At 41.2% G+C, this 24,457-nt stretch overlaps 1 protein-coding gene across 3 annotated transcripts in view; it reads left to right on the top strand.

Moving 5' to 3' along the window:
- Positions 1-19,241, top strand: part of RAB3B (RAB3B, member RAS oncogene family) — a 58,395-nt gene extending 39,154 nt beyond the window's left edge. For all 3 annotated transcript variants that reach the window (XM_052802044.1, XM_052802042.1, XM_052802043.1), the window contains 3 exons: positions 7,090-7,208; positions 15,046-15,170; positions 18,845-19,241. In XM_052802044.1, coding sequence (XP_052658004.1) covers positions 7,090-7,208; positions 15,046-15,170; positions 18,845-19,032 — 432 coding nt within the window. In that variant the 3' untranslated portion in view covers positions 19,033-19,241. The remainder of the gene's footprint in view (positions 1-7,089; positions 7,209-15,045; positions 15,171-18,844) is intronic.
- The last annotated feature ends 5,216 nt before the right edge of the window (positions 19,242-24,457 follow it).

The following is a 24,457-nucleotide window of genomic DNA, read 5'->3' as shown; positions in this document are numbered from 1 at the left end:
GCCTCTTAAAATTTTCTTAAAATATCTTTTTATCATAGCAGTGATGGTTTTATCACTTGCCTGCAGTGGATGGCCTTTCAAATGCATCATACCTCTTGAACTTTGTTTGCTGTTTATCTGCAGCTAGAGAACTGGAAGTTGAAAGTAGGCATGTGGTGTGGATGCCACATATTTTTATTACTGCCATTTCTCTATTTTTCTATCAAGGTAACTGGATCAGAAAGAATAAATATCAGACCGATCTTCATATTAATTCTAAGTCATGAAAAATAAGGCTTTTCAATTCTGCAAGGTTTAAGAAATGTGCACAATGAACTTTATCTTTGTGTGTACATCTTTATGTGATTTCTCTTTTGCAGCTACTGTCTTTTAAATACTCTAACAGAGAAACTCAACCTACAAAAAGACGAGAAGAGCAGATAATGTTGATAAGCAAGCAGCCCTATTTCAGTCCTCCTTACTGTTTGACAGATCAGGAAGGGCAACTGCTGCTAATCTTCACTACAATCTCAAGGCACCTGGGAAAAGGGAAATAATTTTTTTAACATCTTAGTAGTCATAAGTAGTAGTGTTAATCACAGTACCTTGGCCTGATTCCAGTTTGGAAATTACATTCTGCTGAGCAAATGCATCCTGTTGCATTTTTAGTGATTCACTTTTTGTCTTATATGGTGTGGAGTTGCTGACCAAAGTTAAAGAGCTGGGGCTTCCCAAACACCAGAAATGTTTTAATGGTGGATGAGGCCAACATACACTAACTTTTCCTCCTTGTCCATCAGCTTAGTTTGCAAGAGTACTTTAAAAAGAAAAGTAAGTGAAGTGCCTCGCCTGAAGAGACACGCGGCCACTGAGTTACAGGGGACAACTTCAAAAGTGTGTGTGTGTTGGGGAAGACTGAGGCCTCTGATAAGTGACCAGATACTGGTGAGTTCTTGTGGGCTGTGCATGTATTAAAACTCTCTTTTCATAAAATTTCCATCTCCCTGGTGGGAGCAGTTAGTCTGGGAATGTTAGAGAAAACAGGGTGGTAGGAGCTTCTGTACAGGGTAAGCAAAATAGGATGGGAAAAGTGAAGCTTTTACAACTGGTGGTACTGAAATTATCCAAGGCTTCTGGTTCTACTACCTCTAAAGAGTTGAAGTAAAGATATCCATAGTGGGGAAATGTTTAAACAACAATTTGCGAGGATACAGCCTTTTATCAAAAAAGACAGGGGGAGGGGTTTCACAACAGAAATGTTTTGCTGCATATTGCTAATATTGCTTAAATGAAACTGGCTCTCAAGGTAGCTAAATGTGTCTGAGTAGGTTCCAGTAGCTCTTGGGCAATGGGAGCACTCAATAACAAGAGAGGAAAAAAAACATGCTTAATATGATCTGTTGAACTGGAGCATTTTAATCAGAGCTGAGCTCTGAAGGAACCAGGTGTTATTTTGCTCCTGGCAGCAACTGAAACTTCACAGGCTTTTCATGACATCACGTCTTTTCCATGTCTTAACCAGTGACTCATCTTGCTTGTCTGTTTGTTCCTATTTCTAGCTGCCAGGAGGAACAGTAAGCTCAATGTTAGCATTCTCTTATTAATGACACATACTAGTCTGCCCAAGGTCACTCTCTTCACTCACCCTTGTCATTCTTGGTGGGTTGTTTTTTTTCCCCTTTTTCTTTCTCAAGGTGACTTTTGTTTAGCTGATTGTTGGTGGCTTCCACTCAAAAGTCTACTTTTGCAAAGGAAAGGTCTGTGTGTCTTAACATCCCAGAGCTCCAACTGCAGAGCAGAGCCCTTCTGCAACTGAGCACTGGGCAAACGCACGGCTAAGGAAATCTCAGCCCCAGAGAGTGTGCAGTCTGAAATGCACGTCCTGACATGAGAGTAGTGGGATGGGAACATACCAGCCACCTCGCAGCAGACATCGATAATATTGACCAAAACAACTAGAACTGCTAGAGGTCATGAGAAATTTAACACTTCACATTGCAACAGTCCAGAAAGATAAGAAAATGATGCTTTGAGCAGCTAGCTAGGTCCAGTGAGGAATGCAGAACAGGGCAGCAGTGGAGAAGGCTGCATGAACAGTTTGAGAGATCTGCCTGGAGGTGGGAAGAGAGTGGGGCGGGATGGAGGTTATGGATTGCAGAATGGCACTCTCAGTGAGACACCAGCATAGCCCCATGTGAGCATGAATATTTCCTCATCCGTGCAGAAGGGAAAGTAAACAGGTCTCAGATGTAAAGGGATTGAGTATTACTGAGCCCCAGATTGGCCTGTAGCAGGACAAACAGCCCTCTGCCTTCAGGATGTGCCTTTATTCTTGCTTATTCAGGTTATCTGTCGTGTAGAGAACAGGAGCTGAGGCGGCCAGTCTTGCTGAGAACTGAGCTGTGTTTGCAGGGAGTCATGTTTCTTCACACTTTGATGTCTAACAACTTGCTGCCCCTATAACCACGGGGCCGTGATGTTGATTATCCTGTCTCCAAGGCTGACCAAACTCCAAACAAGGTGCAAAAAGCTATAGCATAGATGTCACGATGTGATGCTGAACAACAGAGAAGAGGTCTCTCCTTCATCACAGCTGAAGCAGCCCCGAAATTGTGGTTGGTGCTGGTCGTTGGGGTTGATGTAGCCTCTGTTCTGACTCTGAGCAGCCTAAGCAAGGATGATGCGAAGTACATGCATTTTGTAATTGTTGCCAACCAGCTGGACAACAGGTGACTCTTATTCTTATGTATTATTCTTCGTTTTAAAAAAAACCCAAACAACAAAATCAAACCATAATCCTTTAAAAAAATTGAAAGGTTTATTTCTTTAGAGGCTGTTTGTCACATACACTGCTAGAACAGTCATGGTGCTGAGAGGATTAAATCTGGTACAGATAAGAAATTTCAGTGACATTTTATTTGGAACAAAGAACTTGTGGCTGGAAATCTTCACTAGAAGAGCGATCGATGGTTCAGAATCAGGGATTCAGATTTTTCAGACCTGCAGCAAAGAGCATCTGTCGTGATTTAAAAACTCAAATATGTTTCCTGTGTAAGTACCTTGCTGTTTCTGCTGAGACAGGCAAGTAAATTTAAATTTAAGAAAAGCTGGTTGTGCTCCTATCGTGAATGTTTAGGTGATGGATCTTGTGAGTAGAGGGCATCTGCACATAACGCAAATGCATTTAGGTCTTTTTCTCCTCTGATAAACACTGAATTTTGATTGCTCATTAATGTGAAACCTTCAAATTTTTGTTTCAAACTACCAACTAATGGTCTTGTGGGGTTTTTTAATTGTCTGTATCAAGGACAGGCGCATATGTAAGCTACAAAAGAACAGAGTTGTTAGCATGTTAGTGTAAATATACCTCACAGAGACTCTTCTGTGCTTGGTTACAACCAAGCTTTCTGATTCCTCATCAGGGACAGCTAAACAGGCTTCTGGATGCTGAAGGCACAGGCTATTCTTCCTAGGCATTTGGCTAGACTGTTAATTAGAGCTACACTGGGTTTCCGCTGATCCCTCCCTGCCTGTGTCTCATCTACCTGTTTTCTAATGAGTTTGTGGTCTACCTGGAAATCTTGCAAACAACTTGGGGGGTGGGGGGAAGCAATCCGCATCAGTTATTTTCTCCTTCATTAGATAAACGTCTTCCACATAAAAACCTGAAATGCCTAATTACCTAAGGTTTGTCGTGTTTTAAACTCATGTAAGGGCAGCTTCTGTAAATGCTGAAGAAACTGAGCTCAGATTTTGCAGTTTGTTTTATTTTATTTATGTTGAAGTATCAGGGAGGGGTGGGGGGTGTTCACTGAAGCTAGCATAAAACATGGTGTAAGTCAAGAAAATTAAGCCAGTTTACAGCTGTCTAAGAAGCTAACATAACCTGAGGTAAAAAATCACTTCAGGGTGATATTACAAAGATTCAAATGGATTTGGAGAAATGCAACTAAAAACCTTTAGGGGGAGATGACATGCTCTGTACCTGTACAGTAAAACAGAGAGAGGAATCCATCAGTGACTCACATACAGATGAATCACATCTCCGCATTTGTACCACATGGCTACCAGGGCAATGTTATGAATAAACTTTACATACCACGAAATATAGGATGCCTCCCCCCCCCCCCCCCCCCCCCGATAACCTGAGAAGGCAGACACCTAAATATATACTAATGGATATGCAAATTACCTTCCTAATGAGGTAAGTGCATTGTCCACCAGAGAACAGGTTATGACTAAGCAAATGCATGTAGCCCTTTGAGGTTCTGAACCTCCTGTAGCCACGTCCCTGTCTCGCTAACGTATAAATGGGGGCCCACCCCCACATGCAGGGGGTTCGCAGGCAGAATACTGAAATCAACAAACCAGAATTACTACATTTCAGAGCTTTCAGACAATAGCATAGTTTGCCTTTAACACAGATGAACTCTGTGGGCTGAGTCCAGTTCCTCACTGAGCCAAGGCACTGAAGATGGTACCTGGGCAGGTTTTGGAAGCCACACTCAGAGTCCCCTGGGGCTGCTTCCCAGGACAGCCTGGATGTACATCCTCAGAGTGAACTCCTTGCTCTGAGCCATTGTCAAATTTAATTTCTTTCCAAATTATTCTGCATGTGGCTAGACAATGTGTCTTGCAGTTGCTTACTGTCTGGTCACAGCCTCATGCTCTAAGCCGAAATGAGCGCTAGTTAAACACAGAGCAGAAAATAGAAGATGAAATAGAAGAACCTGGGAATGCAGGCATAAAACAATAATGCTGTGAGCATGAGAACTGAAGAAGCCCGACTTCCTATGGATTTGTTTCTTTTTGTTGGTTGCAGGATCTGAGAACTTACTAATACTGATTTAGGTCTTTCTCCTAGTGAGGCATGAAGAAAGCCTCCCTCCTGTGGATCCTTTGGTGTTGGAAAAAGATAAGCATTGCACTTAAGCATTTTTCCCCAGCTAAGGTATACTTAAGGTCTCTCTTTTTCACCTTACCAACTATTTTTGTGACATTTGTAAGAATGTACCTTTGAGAGCGTTTCCCCTCAGTCAAATTTGATCACAAGTCAGAATAGTTGTAATGAGCATATACACATGCATGTGTGGAGACTGATGATTTAATAAGCCTCATGTCCTTAGGAAGTCACGCTAAAATAAAGCAACTAGCATGTCTCTGAATAAACAGAACAATACTATTGCTGCTGAGACCTGCCCCACTTGAAGAAGTATAGTTGGGATCTAGTTGGCACGGCTGGTTTAGCTGTTCAGCAGCTAAGCGAGGATGTGGCGTCAGTGAATACGAGTGCTCGGTGATGGATTTATCAACGGCAGGAGAAGAAATGGTCAGTCAGGCTGCAAGGTGTAGTCCACCTCATTCTGGTGGTACTTGTCAGGAGGGAGCAGGACTATTACTCAGCCCGTGTGCAATGCCTCGCTGTGATCAGCCAATGGACTACCCTGTCTTGAAATAAATGCACAAGTTTCAAGGAGAAATCCCTTCTTTTTCCAGAGTATTGGTGGAGAAACAGCAAGATTCCTGCTGCATTATCTCTCCACTAGGAAACTAGCAGTGTGTTACAGCTGTGGATAGTCTCACGGTAGTGCAATAGGCAGAGCCTTTTAAGCAAGCCGCAGGGGGCTTATTTACAAGCGCTTTCCTCTTACAGAGAGCCTCTGTGATATTCTGGTGCAGAACAACAGGCGATCATTGATGTTTTCCCCTTTCATAGACTGACTAGCATGTGTTCGGGAAGGGCCAACAACTGTCTCTTGCATGCAGCAAAACCAAAACTGCATGTATGGGAATGATGGACAGGAGGATTTTAAAGCTGAGTAGTTTCCCACCCACTGCACCTTATGTGTTTTCTGGGATTGTGGTGATGTGCTGTGTCTGATCAGGAACTGGCTCTGTATCCTGCAAGAGTGCTCTACATGGATTTATTTTACTTTTCCAACTAGCTAAGATTGGTAAGTCCTTTAGGGTCTTTTTCTCTAGAGAAGAGAAACTTTAATCACATTTTAAAGCAGTGGCAGTAAATACTTTCTTAAGTGTGTGTTTTCATTCATTCAGAACTGCTAACCCATAAAAGTAACTAGTAGTCAATACCTTATGCTGAACAAGTGCTTTGAAGGCAAGGCCTTTTGCCTCCCTGCAGCTGTTTCACAGATTTGCCATTTGCCAAAAGATGGATGAAATGTGTTTGTTCAAATGATAGATACTTCCTGAATGAGAGATACATTAAGCACGTGACTTCTCTCCTTGGTTCAGAAGGCAGGTCCAGAGGGAACAGATTGGCTACAGGACTGCTGATCTGATGTAGAAATGTTCCCCAGTTTAAGAGCAGGCACCTAAAATGTGAGGAATAAATGTTGTTGGCATCCAACAGATGGTAGTTGACATGTTTTCCAGCTGTCACAGTATTTTGAAGTTCTTCTGTTGTATATGCCAAAGTTTAACCTCTGTGCTGCCAGGCTGAACATAGAAATGACAACTGCAGGTAGAGGTATTCTACAACACTCTGTAAGTAATGAAAATAAAACTGAACCAACAGAAGAGGATTAGTAAATCTCGAATTAGTATGTGCACCTCAGACATCGTGATTGGGATATTCCACATTAAATTCACTTTGTAGAATAATTTTTGTTGCATCAAGTCTTTAATTGTTGTCTCTAACCTCAGGTAAGAACCGAGTCACCTGCAGCATCTATCTCAAGGATGTTTTCCTGACTGTGACACTAAATTGCAACACATAAATGTCTTTTGCCTGGTACAGTCCTGGACTATTCTCTGTTGCCTCTGCTTTGAAGTGTCAGCATTCAGTGAACTCTGCTAACATTTTATTATTGCATTGAGGCTGAGGCAGAGAAGAGCAATTAAAGGGTTGAAATCTTTGGTATTTTTTTAATAGTACATGTGTCAAAATGCATTTAACAAATCATAGTTGATGCAAAAGCCTAATTAATGCTAAAATGTAAGTAGAGTTCATTTCAGTTGGGAGCAAATGAGAATTTAAAAATGTATAATAACAAAAAGTGGTTGCCTTATTTTAGATACAGGACCTAACTACAACTCCTGTTTCTGAGAACTGAAGTCTTAAAGCCTAAATAATCCTTTCTGTTCCAGGATACAGCTGGACAAGAAAGATACAGGACCATCACTACAGCCTACTACCGAGGAGCCATGGGCTTCGTCCTCATGTACGATATCACCAGTGAAGACTCCTTCAATGCAGTGCAGGACTGGTATGAAATATTGTTGTTGTGGGGTTTGTTTGTTTTTTGGGCAATTCTCTCCTCACAATTGTTTGTTGAGGACATTAGACATCCCACCCTCCACACTGCTTTGCATCATTGCATTCTTTGTTCTTCATGTAAACTCTGGGATAAATAATTTGTTTTTTAAACGCTCTTTAGAAGAAGTCCTACAGCTTCACTTTAATTCAAATATAGTAGCATACTATAGCAGCTGTTGCATTTAAAAGTTCTAATTTATTGTAAAGAAATTAATCCTTTAAAGCATTGTTTGGGCTTATGAGGTTTCTGGCTATGCTGCTAAAACAATCCAGTGGTTGGTTGAGTCAGATCTCATTTAAAATCTTATAAGGCTATATCTTTCCAAACTGCCTTAAAAAGTGTAGACACATGGAACAGTATTCACCTTGTCTAACTTGAGATAATTAAAAATCTAACTTTACCCATTTAAAACTTGTGAGGTTTAAATTAGTTGTAGTTGTAATAAGAGGAAGAAGAGCAAGTTCTAGGACAGAAAGTAAGCATACCCCTTGGAAGGGGCCTCTCTGTTACCACTGACTACAGAAAGCACCTGAACAACTCTGTAAGGCAGTGCTCAGTGTGGAATGGTGGGATGGGGGAGAAGGAGTTACCTATTAAATGGGAAGCGTAGGGACTTAGGCCTAAAAGTAGGTATGAAACAGATTCTCAGCTGCTATAAGCTCCTCTGGCTCCACTGAATTTGGTACAAATGCAGAAACACCAGAAAATTATTTCTGGACTTTCTGATGACAAAAAGCCTGGAAATATTTTTAGTTTACAGTGAAAAAAGAAAGCGCCAGGTCAGCCACTTGAAAAACTCCATGACATTGTCAAAGCTGCATTGGTACCCAGGCTCGTCTCCCCGACATTTTGGTGCACAATTCCCCTTCCCCACCTGGAGGCTCCCATTGTAGCTCGTGCCATCTGCCTTCTTCCTCGGGAAGAAATGTCCAATCTCACCCCATACTGTGATCTGATTTTGGAAGCAGAGCTGTGGCCCAGACCTTCGTCCTGCTCTCTTGCCTTCCAGACAAGTACATGTACAGGGCAGGAAGAGTAGTGGTCTTCCCAGAAGAGCCGGAGCGCATGTCATTGCTGTGGCCATGGGCAGTGCCTGCAGCCCCCTCGGTGGTAGCTGATGGGAGCTGTTTTCTCAGCAGGGACCCAGCACAGTGCCTGGGGTGAAAACATCTGAGCTGCTGCTGTGAGGTGGTGGCCACAGGCACAGCACAGATAAGCAGAAGGCTGGACCCTGTTGTTGGAGTTCACATTCTGACATGGCATCCTCTCAAAGGGACACCAGATTTTGTGGGAAATACAGGGCATGGGAAGGTAGGGGAAAGGCTGTGTTTATCCTCAGAAGTAATAGCCCTGTGGTTCCTTTCAAATGTCTTGCAGTCATTTCTGCTTGTTACCCTGTTGCTGTATACTGCAGATAGGTATGGTCAGTGTGCAAAGAAAGGCAGTGCAGTGGTTACTGTAATCTCCCAAGTCTGAGAGATTGATTTGCAATGATCTCAGTGACTTACCAGGAGCATGTGACGTATGCTGGCTATGGCACTGGCTCTTAGCATCCAGCTCAGTCTGGCTTTTTGCTGGACACATATTCTAGATCCCCTAATCTAGGTTGTAACTCCAAAGCTGCAACAACATGGTTTGTTGTTTCTTGTAATTTGGCTTTCTTTCAAGGCTGCCCATTATTTGTTCTCATTGTCCACTGAAGCAGTCACTCATGATCATCGCATCTAAAGATGTAGTCTTCACTTTCACCCCATCTCCAGTACCATGACACCATGCTGCAGAAAGTGAACTGCAACAGCTTCACTGAGCTGTCCTTCAGCAACTACTGATAGAGGAATAAATTCTTCCTTGGTAGAAACACAAACCCAAAGGCTTTGCCAAAACCAGGTTCCTCCATGTGGCACACCCTCCACCAACCTCAGATGAAGCTGTTTCTGCAAATGTCTGCACAGGGATTTTTTCCATAGGCATGCAGGCATGTGAGCTAGGGCAATATCTTTCACTGAACTATGAATATTTTCAGCTTGGTTCTCTGATGAAACAAGGTATATATGACTGGTTTGTCTGTCTGTCTGTTGGTTCCTCTCTAATAAGTTTTACTTAACAGTTTTAACTTAGCCAAAAAATACCAAATCTCAATCTATGAGCTGCCACTATGAGCTACTATTTTAACGTTTGCACAGGTGAAGTTTAACCTGAAGCTTTGTATTGGAGATGGTCTAACATCTGTTCCATCAAAGGCAATGGTACAAGAGCATAAGAATTAGGAAAGGCTGGCTTTGTGTATTTGACTTCATGTCTTCCTGTGCCACAGGGACCTCATGAGTATCTTTGCTAAGAGCACCTTATCAGCCAAAGGACAGAGGTGAACCATCACTGTTGCTTTTTACTCTGTATGTCAGGAATCTTTCCAACCATCAGTTTTAAGATTCTGAGCACAAATGATGTAGTGTGGCAGATAAAATCGGCCTGTGGTAGCCCATTTCCTTCCTTTTGAAGCTTGTCCACGGGAGAGGTGAGGACTGTAGCAAAGCAGCATCACTGTGCCAGCAGAGTCCTCTAGTGGTGATGCAGCTAAGAGACGTTTTTTTCCCAGTCTGCAAAATTGCTTTCTAAACTTCCAAAGGGACAAGAAATGGAAACAAAAGCTTGTCTGGTGCTGTGCTGCTATATCACCCTCTGCCATTTGCTAGCATAGCAAGTAGGTAGGATTTTGGTTTTGTTTTTTTTTTCCACGATGCTGGGTGATATGCTTCAAAAAAACATTACACTGGATCTGGACTTCAGTCAGGAACTATACTCTCTGTGGCAAATTAAGGTGTCTACTACTTGAACTCCTTTAGCTCAGAGTCTTTATGTCCATGAGCCTAGTCCCTTCTTCAGGTCAAGTGAGAGACAGCAGCAGCATGCCTAACGATAAAAACAGAGCCCTAACACTCCTGCAGTGCTTCTGTTCAGTGCTGGTGAGAGGATGGAGTGGCAGCAATTGGGAAGCTGCACAGTCTGCAAAGTGAGTAGCATGCCCTTGCTGCTCAGCTCTGCCTTGTCTCATCCATCATGCATGGGTTGAACAGCCTTCCTGCTCTCCCTGTTGTGCCCAGGAGGGAGGACCTCCAGCAGAGTGAAAGGGCTGGAGCCAGAAGGTTTGGGATGTGAGACGGTCTGATGGGAGGACAAGTGCCTGAACCACCTCTTCTCCACTAATGAAGCTGTTATCCTCAGTAGTGTTGCTCCTAGATTCCCAGGAAATGGCAAAGTTGCAAGCTGCTTTTTAGAATGATAGAATGGTTTGGGTTGGAAGGGACCTTAAAGATCACCTAGTTCAAACCCCCCTGCTATGGACAGGGACACCTTCCACTAGACCAGGTTGCTCAAAGCCCCATCCAACCTGGCCTTGAACGCTTCCAGGGAGGTGGGGCATCCACAACCTCTCTGGGCAACTTGCAAGGAACGTGTGTGGCCCGATATGTGAGTTGCCTCTCTGCTTGCAGAAGTTTAGGTGAGGCTGCAACAAACCACGCTGGTTCTAAGACCATACTTCAACCCTCACTGAAATTAAATGGGGCATACACCTAGAATATATGCAAAAGCTAACAGCAAAGCTCCTCCTGGGTCTTCTTACATCCTGCAAGTTTCCAGAAATTACAGCAATTAATCCTACACACCCTTTCTCTCTTTTGAGTGTCCTGCTATCCTAGCTGGCTAGTGGTGCGTTTTTCAGTGTCCAGCTACAGTAAATAAAGAATACTGTTAAGTTGAATATTTTGTCATAAATGCAGCAGATCAGCTGCCCTTTCAGATGTTGAGAATCAATCAGCCGTACTCAGTTAATATGAATTAAATCCAGTAAGGAACCTGTTAACCTTCCGAGTTATTTCTAAAACAGCATATGAGTAAGCCATCTGCCATGTAATCATGGGACTGGGTTCATAAAGCAAATACAATCAAGCTTCCAAGGATACCTCAAGAAAATCATTAGCAAATAAAATACGAAGTGAGGCCCCTTCCACTAACTTTTGGCTGCTTTCCATCCCAGTCCATTCTCATTGGCTGGTAAGAATTTCCCACCTGAATATAATTCCTGGATCCTAAATTGTACCCATTCACAAAACCTTGGAATGGGTCAAGTTGTGTACAGTAGTAATCTGTCTTTTAGAGTAGGACGTTCTCCAGTCTAAAGCTTGTTCCTTCTTGCTGGTGCCCTGCCTATTGCTGTCTAGTGATTCAGGTTTTTTAAGATGCTGTGTAAGCAGGCTGTCAACATGAATCTCAGCCCATCTCACTGCTTTCTCTTGTACCATCTCTTCCTGCAGAGTTCCCTACAGAAAACAAGCCAAAAGCATGAACAAACAGCTAAACCAGAGACCTAGCACTCCAAGTAAGCTCTTGCCCATGACAAACTCTTACCTTCTGTTGAGCTCATAGGGGTGTGCACAGATCTCAAAATTCATTTTCATAATTACACTGAAATTATAGGAAGGTAGCCTTGTGCAAAGTCAGCTCTCCATCAGAGAGAAATGTTTTCCGTTCTAGACCTCTCCAGCATCTTAGAGCTTATATCTTCTCTCTAGCTGGCAAACTGCTGTAGCAGGTTGTGCTCGCTAGCCTTATTATTCTCTGAGCCTTTTCACAAAGCTCCAACATCCCCTCTAAAACTGCCTCCCGTGTATGTGTGGTGCACTTTACCTCTCATTTCTGGCTCATTGGCATGTGACTGTTTTAACAGCCTCCCGACCTGGCCTCACCTGCCCACAAGGGAAATGAGAATATCTCTTCCAGTCTGCTGTATGATTTCTTCCTTGGGTGATCTTTTTACCTCACCCTTCTTATGGGTGGATGTCCTAAAGAGGATTCTGATTTGCTTTGTGTCACTCCAGAAATACTTCTTCTAAACCAAGTAAAGGCACTTTTTCTCCTGAATGAGGAGGATCATGGCTGAATAATAAGATGTCTTTCCTGTAGGGTGAGTGAAAGGGTTAAATGAGCTTTCATGGCTCTCAGCTCAGTTTCTAGATTTTTTTTTAGTAGGCTCCTTTGACAGTTATTATTTGACATTGGCTTGATAGTTTTGCATGTAGATAAATCAGTGGTTTATACCTCATTTGAAACTGTACTGAAACTAGAATATACTCAGCATTTGATATTGTAAAGTAAAAAGAAAATATTATGGAAACTCTGCTTTAGACAATCTAGACAATTTCATAGAAGGGAAGAAAAAATTGGTTAAATTTAACTTAGATTTAAGTGACAGCTGGGTTCACAAATTGTTGGCCTTATTTATCCTTAAGGCTGATCTCCAAATTAGGCTGTTGATATATCCATGTAACTGTGAACCTGAGACTATTTTTCTTCTACGCGTGAAGCATAAAAACCATGCTTTATCATTAATTTGGGGAATTCAGCACAAATAAGTCACAGCATTGTTACTGTGTCACAGAAATACATTTTTCCCAGTGTGTATATTGGATTGCCCTGGTAGTTGTTGAAACATCCCAGTTGCACAAGCCTTTTTATTTACTTTTCCAAAAGCTTCTGGAAACTTGCTGCCTTTCTTTTTGTATGGGGATCAGGTTTCTTTTAGACATTCTTCTTCATAACTTTTGTTTGTTTGTTTTTATTCCTAGTAAGTGTAAATGGCAGTGTTCTGCCAGAAAGGCTTTTCACTAACTTGTACAAAACAAGTAGAAGGATGAGGTTCTGTTGGAGATCCTTTGTGCTTTTTTCTTCTTTTTCATTTTCTAAGTAATTCTGTTTAAATAGCTAAGATTTGGCAGTGTGCCCCGTATGACCCCCCAGGGGCTGAAATGAATCAAGAGAGGAATGGGAGTCAGAAGAGAAGTCTGGTTATAGGTGTTTTAAATTGAACCTGGAAAGTCTTTCTTTCCTTTTATCGCTTATAGAGGGAGACTGGGGAGATTTCATCTTCCTGGGCTTTGGTTGATTTCTGAGGTCATCCCTTTCTGTGATGAGCCTTGAGAAACCCCAGAGTACTGCATAAACTCATCACAGACTCACATTAGCTCTCACAGTGCTTGTCTACAGGGAGGCACTCAGAAGGGTGAAAGTGGAGGAGCCCAAATTTGGATTGGAGTGAGTGCCTTTCCAGGAGGACACTAAGAAGAGTAAGAAGTTTCGCTGCACGAAGTCCTTTATTATTTTCGCATGTTGCGGTATGGGTCTGGGCTTGTGCAATGGACTTCATTTAGGTTTATGTTTTCCAGTGCAATCCAAACAGGGTGCTGCTTAAAGGCAAGTTGCACAGTGAAATGACCCCCTCTTTCATAGATATCTGTGGAGTAACATGACTGTCTGCTTTCCATGGAAAAGGCAAGTAAGCAACTCAAACTAATTAAAAATTATCATTAGTAGATCAGAGATGGAGGCTGCTGCTAATTCAAAAGAGAAAGAATCAAGTGCTTTACTGTTAAGGGAGTTCAAGCAAACTAAACAGAAGTAAAAATCTGAGGGGAATCCTGGCTCTCCTGGGAAATGGCAGGTTTGTCTGAAACTGCAGTGTCCTGTATGGAGGGGTGGCAGTAAGGTAAGGACAAAGAGTGGGAAGGTGAGTTAGGGACTGGAGGACGGTGCAGGAGGGAAGGATTGTATCGCTTCTGGCAACCTAATTACCTTTGGGAAGGAGGGAGTCTTAAAAGATCAAGCTATCTTGGTGAAGATAAAATAGGTTGGGCCAGTCTGAAAAAATGGATGAAAATGAGTGCTACCAAGCTAATATTGTTCTGCTGCTGGTTCTGTGACACCTCACCAAGGATGGTGGGAAAGGACCGGCCCCTCAGGATAAATAGAAATAAAAATCTTCTGTTCTGTCATAGAAAAACTATAAAGAGGCCAAATGTAAGGTCAGAGTCCTGGGATCCACAGCTAGCTCCACTCCAGTTTTCAGCACATGAGCCACAGAGACCTTTAGAGGCTTTAAGTTCATCGCAGTGCTCCTGCTTAAGCTCCCATGCACTTGATCCCTCTGTCATTGAAGTTAGCATTTGTCTGCTACTTGCCGTCTGTCATTGCATCTGCTCTTTCCTGCTTTAGGTATCACTTAATCCTGCTGGGTTCAAATATTAGATGACAGAGCCTTACCTTGATCCCATATCCTCCCAATTTGGTAAATTTCTGTTTCTCTTTGGCAATTGTTTCCATGTTTCTATGCAATTTTCAGTGTCCATGAACCAGTTTTCCTGTTCAAGCAAAGATGACTTGATGCTTCCATCTGTTTGACTCAAAACACAATTTCTTCTGGTGTTACTAAAACTCTGCAGCAAATGTGCTGCAGCAAATGAGCATCTTTTTTGTCTGCTCTGAATTATTGTTAGGCATTTTACAGGAAGTGGTAAATCTAGGATGAAGTGTGTATCTATTGTATGGCTTTCTCTATAGGGACAATATCCTTAAGAGGTGTAATTGATTGTTGTTCCTCTGACAGATTACAGCTGAAGGAGAATAAACTTTAGAAGAATGCTTTTTTGTGCCTAGACTTCAAAAATTATTCAATTCAGCTTTTTGTCTGGGTCTCGTGGTCTTTAAAACACTTGCAAAATCTTAACAAGAAACTGTATTGTCACACAAAGTTAAGGAGTAGTAAAATAGAATGGTGCTATAAATTACATTATCTGCATTCATGCTTTATGTGTAACCTTGGTCATTTGTCTTTTAACCAACATACAGTCGAGATATTGATGCTGTCATTAATGGTACTTGTTTTCATACTTAACATACAATTGTATTTTGGCATGGCTGATGGGAGGTAACACTCTTTTTTGACCTGCTGTAGGGCCACACAAATCAAGACTTACTCCTGGGACAATGCACAAGTGATCCTGGTCGGAAACAAATGTGACATGGAGGATGAAAGAATTGTTCCTGTGGAGAAAGGGAAACATCTGGCAGATCAGCTAGGTACATGTCAGAGCTTTCCTTTCTACTCTTTTTCTTCTGCTTCTTTATACTGTGTTCCTTTTAATTTGTATGATAAAAAGTGCTTCCAGCAGTAATTCTTTAATAATGGTATCACAGCTAAGAAGCGTAATATATTCGAGGTCCTTATTTTACTTGCTTAGTGCTGAATACTACCTTCTTGTAGTGTTGCTGTATCTGTAAAGCTAATATCTAAGGATGTAAAGAAGATAAAGTTTGTCTGGAGAGAACAGCTTTTATTACCTCAGCAGAATGAAAAGAGAAAAAGTTTTCATAAACACAATTCTGTCTCCAGTTCTCGAAGTACCATATAGTCATTTTCAGAATGCAAACATTGACTTTTGTAGAACAATTTTTTTTTTTTTTGCAACTAAACAATGAAAAAAAGTTTCTATATCAGAACTGTAGACTTGAGTAAAATATACTTTAAAAATGTACCAGGCTTCTCTATCCAGGTAGGGAAATGACATTATGTTATTGCTATGGCATAGAAAAAGCAAAACAGCTCAACTGAGAGGAAGATGGGATTGCAATGAAAATTGTAGAATGAACAGCAAAATAAACTCCTCCTAATTTCTCATTTATTTATTATTTTCCATTATATATTATAGCACATATGATCTTTTTAATATGGATTCAGGCCTTCTGTGTTAAGATTTAACTATATTGTCATCTTTTAAAGAATTCATAGTGGCAAGTAAATCCTGTTAAAATTTAATTCCGTTAACAGTGGAGACCCTTATAGTGGGCATACTGTAAATATTCATTTAGCTTGTAAGAGTAGAGATTCCTACCAGACCCAAAGGAATTGCCATCATCCCCAACTTATAAAATCTTATGTTGTCTTCAATTCTTAAGCAGTAATTGGAGGGTACATAATATATTGTTAAATTGGCGGTACTGGAGTTCTAGTACACACTGCATACGTTGTTGTAGTTTAAAGTGTGACCTTGATCAAATTGCTAATTATGGTTAAACCTTAGATAATGTGTATTTATTAGTTGGGGGTTTGTTATTTTTGTTTTGTTTTTTTTTAATGAAGGAAAGGTATAGAAACCCTGCTCATGGATGAGTATAAAGTATGGCTTTGTGATAGGGACCTGTGTGATATAAACAAAAAGATGGTCACTGTTTCAAAGAGTTAAGAGTAATCAGATTATTTTTTCATGTTTCAATTGCAAAAAAAATAAGCATGTCTGCAAAGGCCTGCAGGTTTAGAGCCTTCAAGTGTAAATTCTACATATGCTGAGCACAAAGGGGTCTCATTCATGACTGAAGCCTTGAGGCACTGCCATCATAAACAAATAATGAGCAAATATCAAACTAAACCCTCTAATTTCCCATCATTATTATTATTATTGTAATAATAATTCTTTACATGTAGGACTAGCAAAGCAAAGACATGGTTAGTTTGCAAAATCAGTTATGGGCTCTTTTTTACACATCAGAATTTAATTTGCTTTTGAAAATATGAATGTGAATAAACTCGGTTCCTGGCTTGCAGACTCCCAAAACCATTGTGAATGCATGTGTGCCCACAGATTTTGCAAGAGTGATTACACTGTTAGTAGTTGAAGATTTGTCCGGAACAATGTAAGAGCAAACAGAGAGTTTTACTGGAACTCCCACTCCTATTTGGACTTCTAATGTTTTTTCTCCCCCCAAAATTAATCTGTTTGTTTAAATACAAAATTGGCATCTAGAATCTGAATCCTTTACGTATGGGACACTTCAAAACACACACACACGCGCACACGCACAGAGTTACCATAGCAACTGACTCCATCAGTAGGAAACTGTTCTGCTGAAGAATCCCCAGGTCTGCTCCCGGCCTGTCCATGCGGTTGTCTGGCTCACCCTGGAGAAACATACCCCACTGCAAAGCAAAACAAAAGCTAACCATGCCTTCGGAAAGTGCTGTCCCCGTCCTCCTCTTCTGTAGCCTCCCAAAATCCTAAATGCTCTTTTTAAGAGCGCTGAAAAACATATCTGGTTTTATCAGTAATTTTTTCCTTATATTAACTGTGCTAATGTGTACAGCATTATCTGAAATTACTTTGTGTGTTAGGTGGGAGGAATCTCTTTAATTGACTATTGACTGCTTAAACTGCTAGCTTTCATTATAATGATTCTCATAAAGGTTATTCTTCAGCATGTTTATCTACGTTTGTATACTGACATTAACATCATTGAAATAATTTCCTAATCAGATTAAGAAATTGTTACTGGCCTAAACGTGAACTAAACCAAAACAGATTCAGCCACAGAACCCAAACCAATGTTGGACTGACAAATATCTAAGTTCAGTTCTCTGATTTCTTGTGCCTTTTGTATACGTTTTTAATCATCATCAAAGACAGCAAGTGGAGCAGACAGAACCCTCGCCTGATGCAGGACAGCTGTCCTTATTTAGTAATGAGGCAAACATCTCCACCATCACGTCACCTGTTGTCCCGTGATTTTTAAAAAGTGTTAAAATGGGGTAGATAGCTACTTGTTATCTCACACATCAAGGTGACTTGGTCTACCAGCAGTGGTGGACTAATCAGTTAAGACGATTTATCTTTCCCTTTGTTTGTGGCAGATTCAAAGAAAACTGATGCAATGCAGAATGCTCTCAAAATGAAGCACAGCAGAATGTAGCTTACTGCAAAATAAACTCTCCGTGGTGCTTGAGCTCTTGCTGTTGGCAATATAATAACCTGGTAGAACAGAAACAACAGCCATTGTAAGTGATGGTTGGCCTTTGAGTCCCCTGGGGTTAGAAAGATAAAGAAATGCTTCACAGCTCAGCGCACTTCTGCTGGCTGAGGCAGGGTTCAGGCTCGTCTGCGAGAAGGCTGGTTCTTGCGTAGCACGGGCTGTCAACAGGAGGCAGCAGGAATAGCTGTCTGTGTGCCTTCCCCACCTTGACATAACTCCAGCCTTGCTGGTTTGTTTGTTTTTTTTAATCAGAAAGGGTCAGTGTTTGAGAATCCATACTCATCCCTGCAGCTAGAAGCTGGTGACTGGACACTGCAAATACTCTGTAGGAGGCACTCAACATTATTTGTAATTCAGCAGTGCTGAACGGCCCTTGTCAGGATGGGTGCTCTGTCGTACCATGTGCTGTACAAGCATTAATCACCCTGAAGAGCTTTCCATCTCAGACAAAGAACGGGAAAAACAGGACCAAAATCGTGGAGCATTCCGCTCGCAAGTGCAGAAGTTGGTCAGCAAAAGGAATACGACCACGATCTCGTTTCTCTTTCTGCTCTCTGCTCTTGCCAGACTGCAGCAGTGGTTCGTAGAGTAAGCCTGGGCCCGTCGCGCAGGGGTGGATGGAGCCCAGGAAGGCCCCTCTGTACATTACCAGTTAGTGGCCTTGGGAGAATTCGACTCCCTTGTCCTGAGTTTATTCAGATCTGTATCATCTGCAGACGTGTTTACCAGGGCTGTGGTAGGGATCCACTTATGCCTTTGACTCTAACTAATGGTTGATAAATTTTAGAAGTATTTCTGCTCAGTATTCTGAGATTGTGGGAATCAACTGAGCTTAAGAATTGTCTAATGTCTTGTTTTCTTAAGGTGAATTCTGAAAAAAATGGTTAGTATTTTAAAAATCATCTCCATTATCATCAGTCACTTGATTTTTTTTTTTCCACTTTTTCTCACAGGTTTTGACTATTTTGAAGCTAGTGCCAAAGAAAACATCAACGTAAGGCAGGTGTTTGAGCGTCTGGTGGATATAATCTGTGAAAAGATGTCAGAGAGTATAGAATCAGACCCTTCCAGGTGCACTTCTGGAAGGAGCATGCGACTCACAGACAACCCACCCCCTTCGCAGCAGAATTGCTCGTGCTAGTGACCTTTCTTGCTGAGAAATGTCCTTCTTTCCTGACTAAATTTTATCTTGTCATTTGTAGTGGTGCATTATCATGTAGTCCAAAGGCAGAAGTCTCTGTTGTAGGAAACTGGTATGTTTGTTTAATGTGCTGGAGTATTAATATTATGTATGTATTTCCTCATCCAATACTTTAAAACACAAAAATCTGAATAAATATTGTAAGTGCACCTAGTGTTAATGTGAGTTACACTGAAGAAAAAGAATTGTATAGTGTTGCAAATGTTATTTCCACAGAGAATGTTGCATTTTTAATTATAAATTCCTCTACTGCAGAAAGAGGTTTTTTGCCAAGAACAGCAGGAAACATAAAAACCAATTAGAAGGGACCAGGTCTAAAAGAAAATGGGGGGAAAAAATCTATTATAAAGCAAGAATTTAAAAAAAAAATCAATCCCCAGATATTTTGAGAGTCATTACTGAGGTCCCTGTCTAGAGGACAGCAATTTTTCTGTATGATGGAGCAGAAAGCAGTGCATTTCCATCTGACAGTTTGAGGTCCCCCAGAGAGCAGAGAGGAAGGGGGAGGTGGATTTTGTGTCAAGCTTCTAAATAGAGGAAGAGCGCATGTAGGAATCAAAGCTGCCAGGCAGGGAAAGAGGAGGAGGAGAAGGCCTCGCAGCCATACCTGCATGTCCCTGTGCTCTTGCCTGGTGCTGGGTGAGGGAGCAAGAGCCCTTCCAGGGGCTGCCCTTCCCTGCAACCTTCCCCACAGTCACCAGGAACAGCTTGCAGAGTGCTGGTGGTGATGCTGCGTTCGGCACCTTGCTGTCCCTAATTGTTTGTTTCTAGAAGCCCAAGAACCAACTGTCCTGCAGCTTTTCCCCTGTACCCTGTAGTTTTACCTCTCCAGATTTGGATCTACTCTGATCAACTGCTTGATGGTGGCTTTGTTGCAGGATGAAGGAAAGGAGGAATTGGCTGCTGCATGCTTAGTTGGAGGCAAAATCTGACATGTAAGACTTGGAACAGCACTGTCTCAGAAAGATAAATATACAGGAGCCAAAATGTGAGTGTCGACAAATATTAGTGCCAATGTTTTTAGATTTTCTTTCTGCATTTTGTTGATTTTTTTTTTTTAATTTTGTGCTAGATGGGTGCGTGTGTGGGGATAGTTCTTCTGGTTTCAGATTCAACCACAAATTACAATTTAAGAAAAGGAAGATTGATTAATAAAACATAACTGCAAATGAAAAATGGCAAAGACGTCCTGTTAGTTATTCTATGGATGTTTTGTTGCATCATTCTTTGAAGGGAGGAACAATTTTTAATACTTGACATCTAAAATAGTTATACTTTCAACACCTCTAAAGTTACAAAACTTCTACATCTGTGTGTAGAACTCTGTGTGCATTAGCCACACGCAGAGCCTGTGTTTCTCTGAAATACATGGAGGAACTGCTTTTGCGAATCTGTGAAATTACATACACTCTATGCCTTTATGATCACACACTTGTTTGTGCACCCCAGCACCAAACAGTGATTGCAAATTGTGTCTGTAAATGTAAATTAGGTGGATATGGAGAGTTTGCTGTCTTAAGGTGAAAATTCTGAAAAGTTTTATGGCTTTACCTTAGGCCCATGAACTCCTCTGACTGAGGAGACGTTCTGATGTCGGAAGCTGGAGTCGAGTATCTGTCCACTGCAATGTAATTTGCTCGATCATGACACTAGGGAATGCTTTTGTAATTTCGTTCTGTTACGTCTCAAAGTGTAATAGTTCTAAGAAAAAGCACAATATTCTGGAGAAAAATGCAACTACATTGACGTAGTTTGAGCTCATTGTGCTAAAGGCTTGATCCCTTCATTTGTTTGTATGTTGCTTTCAGAATTCTCTACTGTGATGTATTTTGGGTGTGTGTGATCTAGTACTGAAAGTGCAATTTGTGCAGTGCTAGGAATATGGTTATTGTATCTAAACCCCTGAAACTGCAAAATAAAGAGAAATGTAGTCACTGGGTGTGGCCCGAGAGCTTGTGTGAGCTGCGTTACTAGCATATTAGGCAATTGTGTGTGTGTATAAAGAAGGTATCTTTTTAATGCTTTTAAAATACATCAAACTACATTGGTCTTTTTTGACAGAGTGATGATCCTTGAGCCCAGCGATCAGGAATCACTATGCAGATTTAAAACCGTTCAAAGAAAGGGATTATTTGGCCAATAAACGTGCAGTGCAGTGTTCTAATTGTAGTAGAAGCAGGTTTTAGGGCAACTTGTGTAACTAGCAAAAATAAATAAAAACTTCCACAGCAGGGAGCAATGATTTTGAGCTGTGCAGGTATAATGGAGTACCTCAGTGCAAATAATGATTTTTCAGCTCAGCAACTCAATGGTAAAATAAAGTGGATTCAGGAGAAATGGAATTTCAATTCTTTTGTTTTACTTGTCTTTTTTGCTAGGCAAAAAAAAGTCTTTCCCTTTTCTACCCAATATATAATTGTGTTTCATTGTGTTCCAGTCAAGTCAGATGTTTTTTTGGGTTTTTTTTGTTTTTTTCTTTTTAAAGAAGAATACAAGTACATATCAGGCCCTTCAAGCTAGGATGGGCAGAATTATTTTTTACAGCACAAGCCAGCAAGTAGCTACGTGGCGGTGTAGTCCGAAGAACTGGAAAAGACAGTTATGAATTCTACCCTGCCCTATATTGCATATGAGGAGAAACCTAGTATTTGGTGCAGAAATCCTGCAGAGCTTATTTCAAATAAGGAATCAAATAATCACAGGCAACTGACACATCTCTCCATTAATATATATTTTATGTATCTCATCATCTTACATTTGCATTAAAAGCTGTGAATGAATACAGAGAAAGCCTTTTGCCTTAAGTGCCATGCAGCTGATTTCAGCATCACCGGTGAGTCAACAGTAATTGTTACTTGTATTAACTTGCAAGAGGTAATGGCAGAATGAGAGACAATAATTTGTCAGTGCAAGGGAAACAACAGGCTTGCACCAAAGACAAACCCAAAAGTTCTTGATGCAGTCTTGTATAGAGCCCCCCCGTTTGACTGGCAGTGGCCTAGGATAGTAGTGTTGATAAAACAGCAGGGTTACAAGATAAAAAAAGCGGTACTAGAATGTGAAAGGAATGAGGTGACTGCTCTTCACAAGCTTCTTTCTCTCTACAGCTTGTACAATATAGCACTGCATGCGCAGTTCTCCAGTAAAAGCCATACAGGAGGCTCTGGCTTAGACATGGGTCTTGGCTTCCATCTGGTGGAGAAATAAAGCACTAAAATATCAGGTAGACATCCAGTCAAAGTTATCTTCCTAGACATCTGTCACAGGGGGGGGAATTAAAAATGAGAGGGGGGTTCAGATCGCTTAAAGAATCACCTCCAATTGTATTAGCAATAGAAAAATGATTTAATAGAAATTTGTATAGAAGTGGGACTTCACAGAATTCGATGGCAAGGTTCACTCTATTACTTAGTACATGGATGAAATGCACACAGGAAAATTAAATTAGGATCAAACTAAACTTATGTATATAGGGACCGAAAATGTAATAGGGTAAAATGGAATGTGGGAAAGGGTAAGGAAATTCCTCCTGTTGAGTCACGAGGTTCAGAGGAGACCCCCTTGCTTTCTAAACTCCTGTCGGAGTCTAGGTGTGGCTGGATTGACTCCTAGTCCCAGACTTGGTCAACAGTTTATATCTAAAGGGATTATAATAGCAGCCTAAAATTCATTCATGATTGAATAAAAATCTTGACAGTAATTTAAGTATAAATTTGAAAGTATTAACTTATACTGGCTGTAACATACTTAACTTACAATATCCTTGCTATAACTTAATATCTTATAATATACTTGCTATAACTTACTATAGACTATTCAGGTTAGTACACAGACGTGCATAAAGACACTAAGAGAAATACATATGAGATAATAGAAGAGAGTAAAAGAGAGAGAGAAAGAGGTATACCTGTTAAAAATTCCCCTCGAGGTAAGTGAAAATATTCACGTCGAATGCTTCGGCATTTGTCTCAACAGGTGAAGGATTGAGCCTTGAGGAGTGATGAGACTCAGCCCAGGTTGTGTTGGCTTTCGGTGACAGACCTCCGATTTTCACAAACAGGAAAGTCTGCGAGCTCTGGGAGGCATCCTGGTCAGGGAGATGCTGGTCACAGCCCGCTGCGGTCCAGGACAGCTCAAAGGGCCTCACTCAGTACCACTGTTGATAGGTTCGGGAGATGATTGACTTTTGTCATCAACAAATCACTAGAATCCCAGCTGCGCTGGAAAATAACGAGACTGTTTGAGAATAACTCAAAACAGAGCTACGGGTTGCTCCAAGACTGTCAGGGGAGAACTGGCTGCAGGTTGTTAAGAGAACTGGCTATCTCTACTCCTGTCCCCCCGCCTTCACCGGGCAGCAGGAGTCCTTGAGACGCGCAGCATATCTCCCTGTCTTAGCTGTGTAAGAGTTCCTGGCACAGTCAAGGGTCACTTAACCGCCCGACTCATTACACTTATGCTAAGGCCTAGCGAGCCTTTCCGAGTTTGTTAATCATCCCGGAGAGGGGGAAAGAAATGCACCACCACATTCCACCCCGTGACTAAAGTCAATCCATCTCTCTTTCACAGAGTGGTGGTGTGGTCACCCCTTGCCTCTGTGACTATAAACAGATCAATGCCATGTTCCAATTGTAATTTGAGGGAAATTTTTGTAGGTTTGATTAATTCTAAATGTTTGACAGAGGTAATTAAGCAATTTTATATATGTGAGGAGGTTTTTGCGACAGTAATATTTGTCTGACTTTTCCACATTCTAATATATAGAACAATGTTTAACAACAAGCAGAATGTAACAGAAATGAGTAAAATTATCACAGGATGTAACATTCGATTTAAAGTTCCTGTTGCTCTCGGTGACCATCCGAATAAGCTATCCCACCAGTGGTGTTCTCCATCTCTCTTCACTCTTTCCAGATTATGATGTATCCTTTCTGCATAATGATGGACAGTAATTAGGGTTCTTTGTCTCGAATTTGTGTTAGCAGTTGGTTCAGGTCATCATGTTGTAGCAGTTTTCTTACCAATGTAAGATTCATTCCAATGGCGTAGGTAGTAAGTGATGATAAGATGTGTAGTTTGATTGTAGCAATTGGTAAGTCGTCACAGGAGCTGAATAGTTAAAGTCGCGTCCTATAATTTTGATAAAATTACAAACACAGGTATTTGTGTGATTATGTATCTCCACGGTGGTATTGTCTGTAAGTATAGAATCACAAAGGGTTCTCATACAAACACATCCATTTCCAACATATATAAGCACAGTTTCAGGGGTTTCATCAGGATGTATTTCAAAATGACAAATGTTTTGTTCAGTGTCAAGACAAATGTCAAAACAAAAGCTGTGGCTTTACGGTTGGTATGGTCA

The sequence above is a fragment of the Harpia harpyja genome, chromosome 11 (genome assembly GCF_026419915.1).
Source record: "Harpia harpyja isolate bHarHar1 chromosome 11, bHarHar1 primary haplotype, whole genome shotgun sequence".
Classification (NCBI taxonomy): Eukaryota; Metazoa; Chordata; class Aves; order Accipitriformes; family Accipitridae; genus Harpia; species Harpia harpyja.
This window is presented reverse-complemented; position numbering and strand designations above follow the sequence as displayed.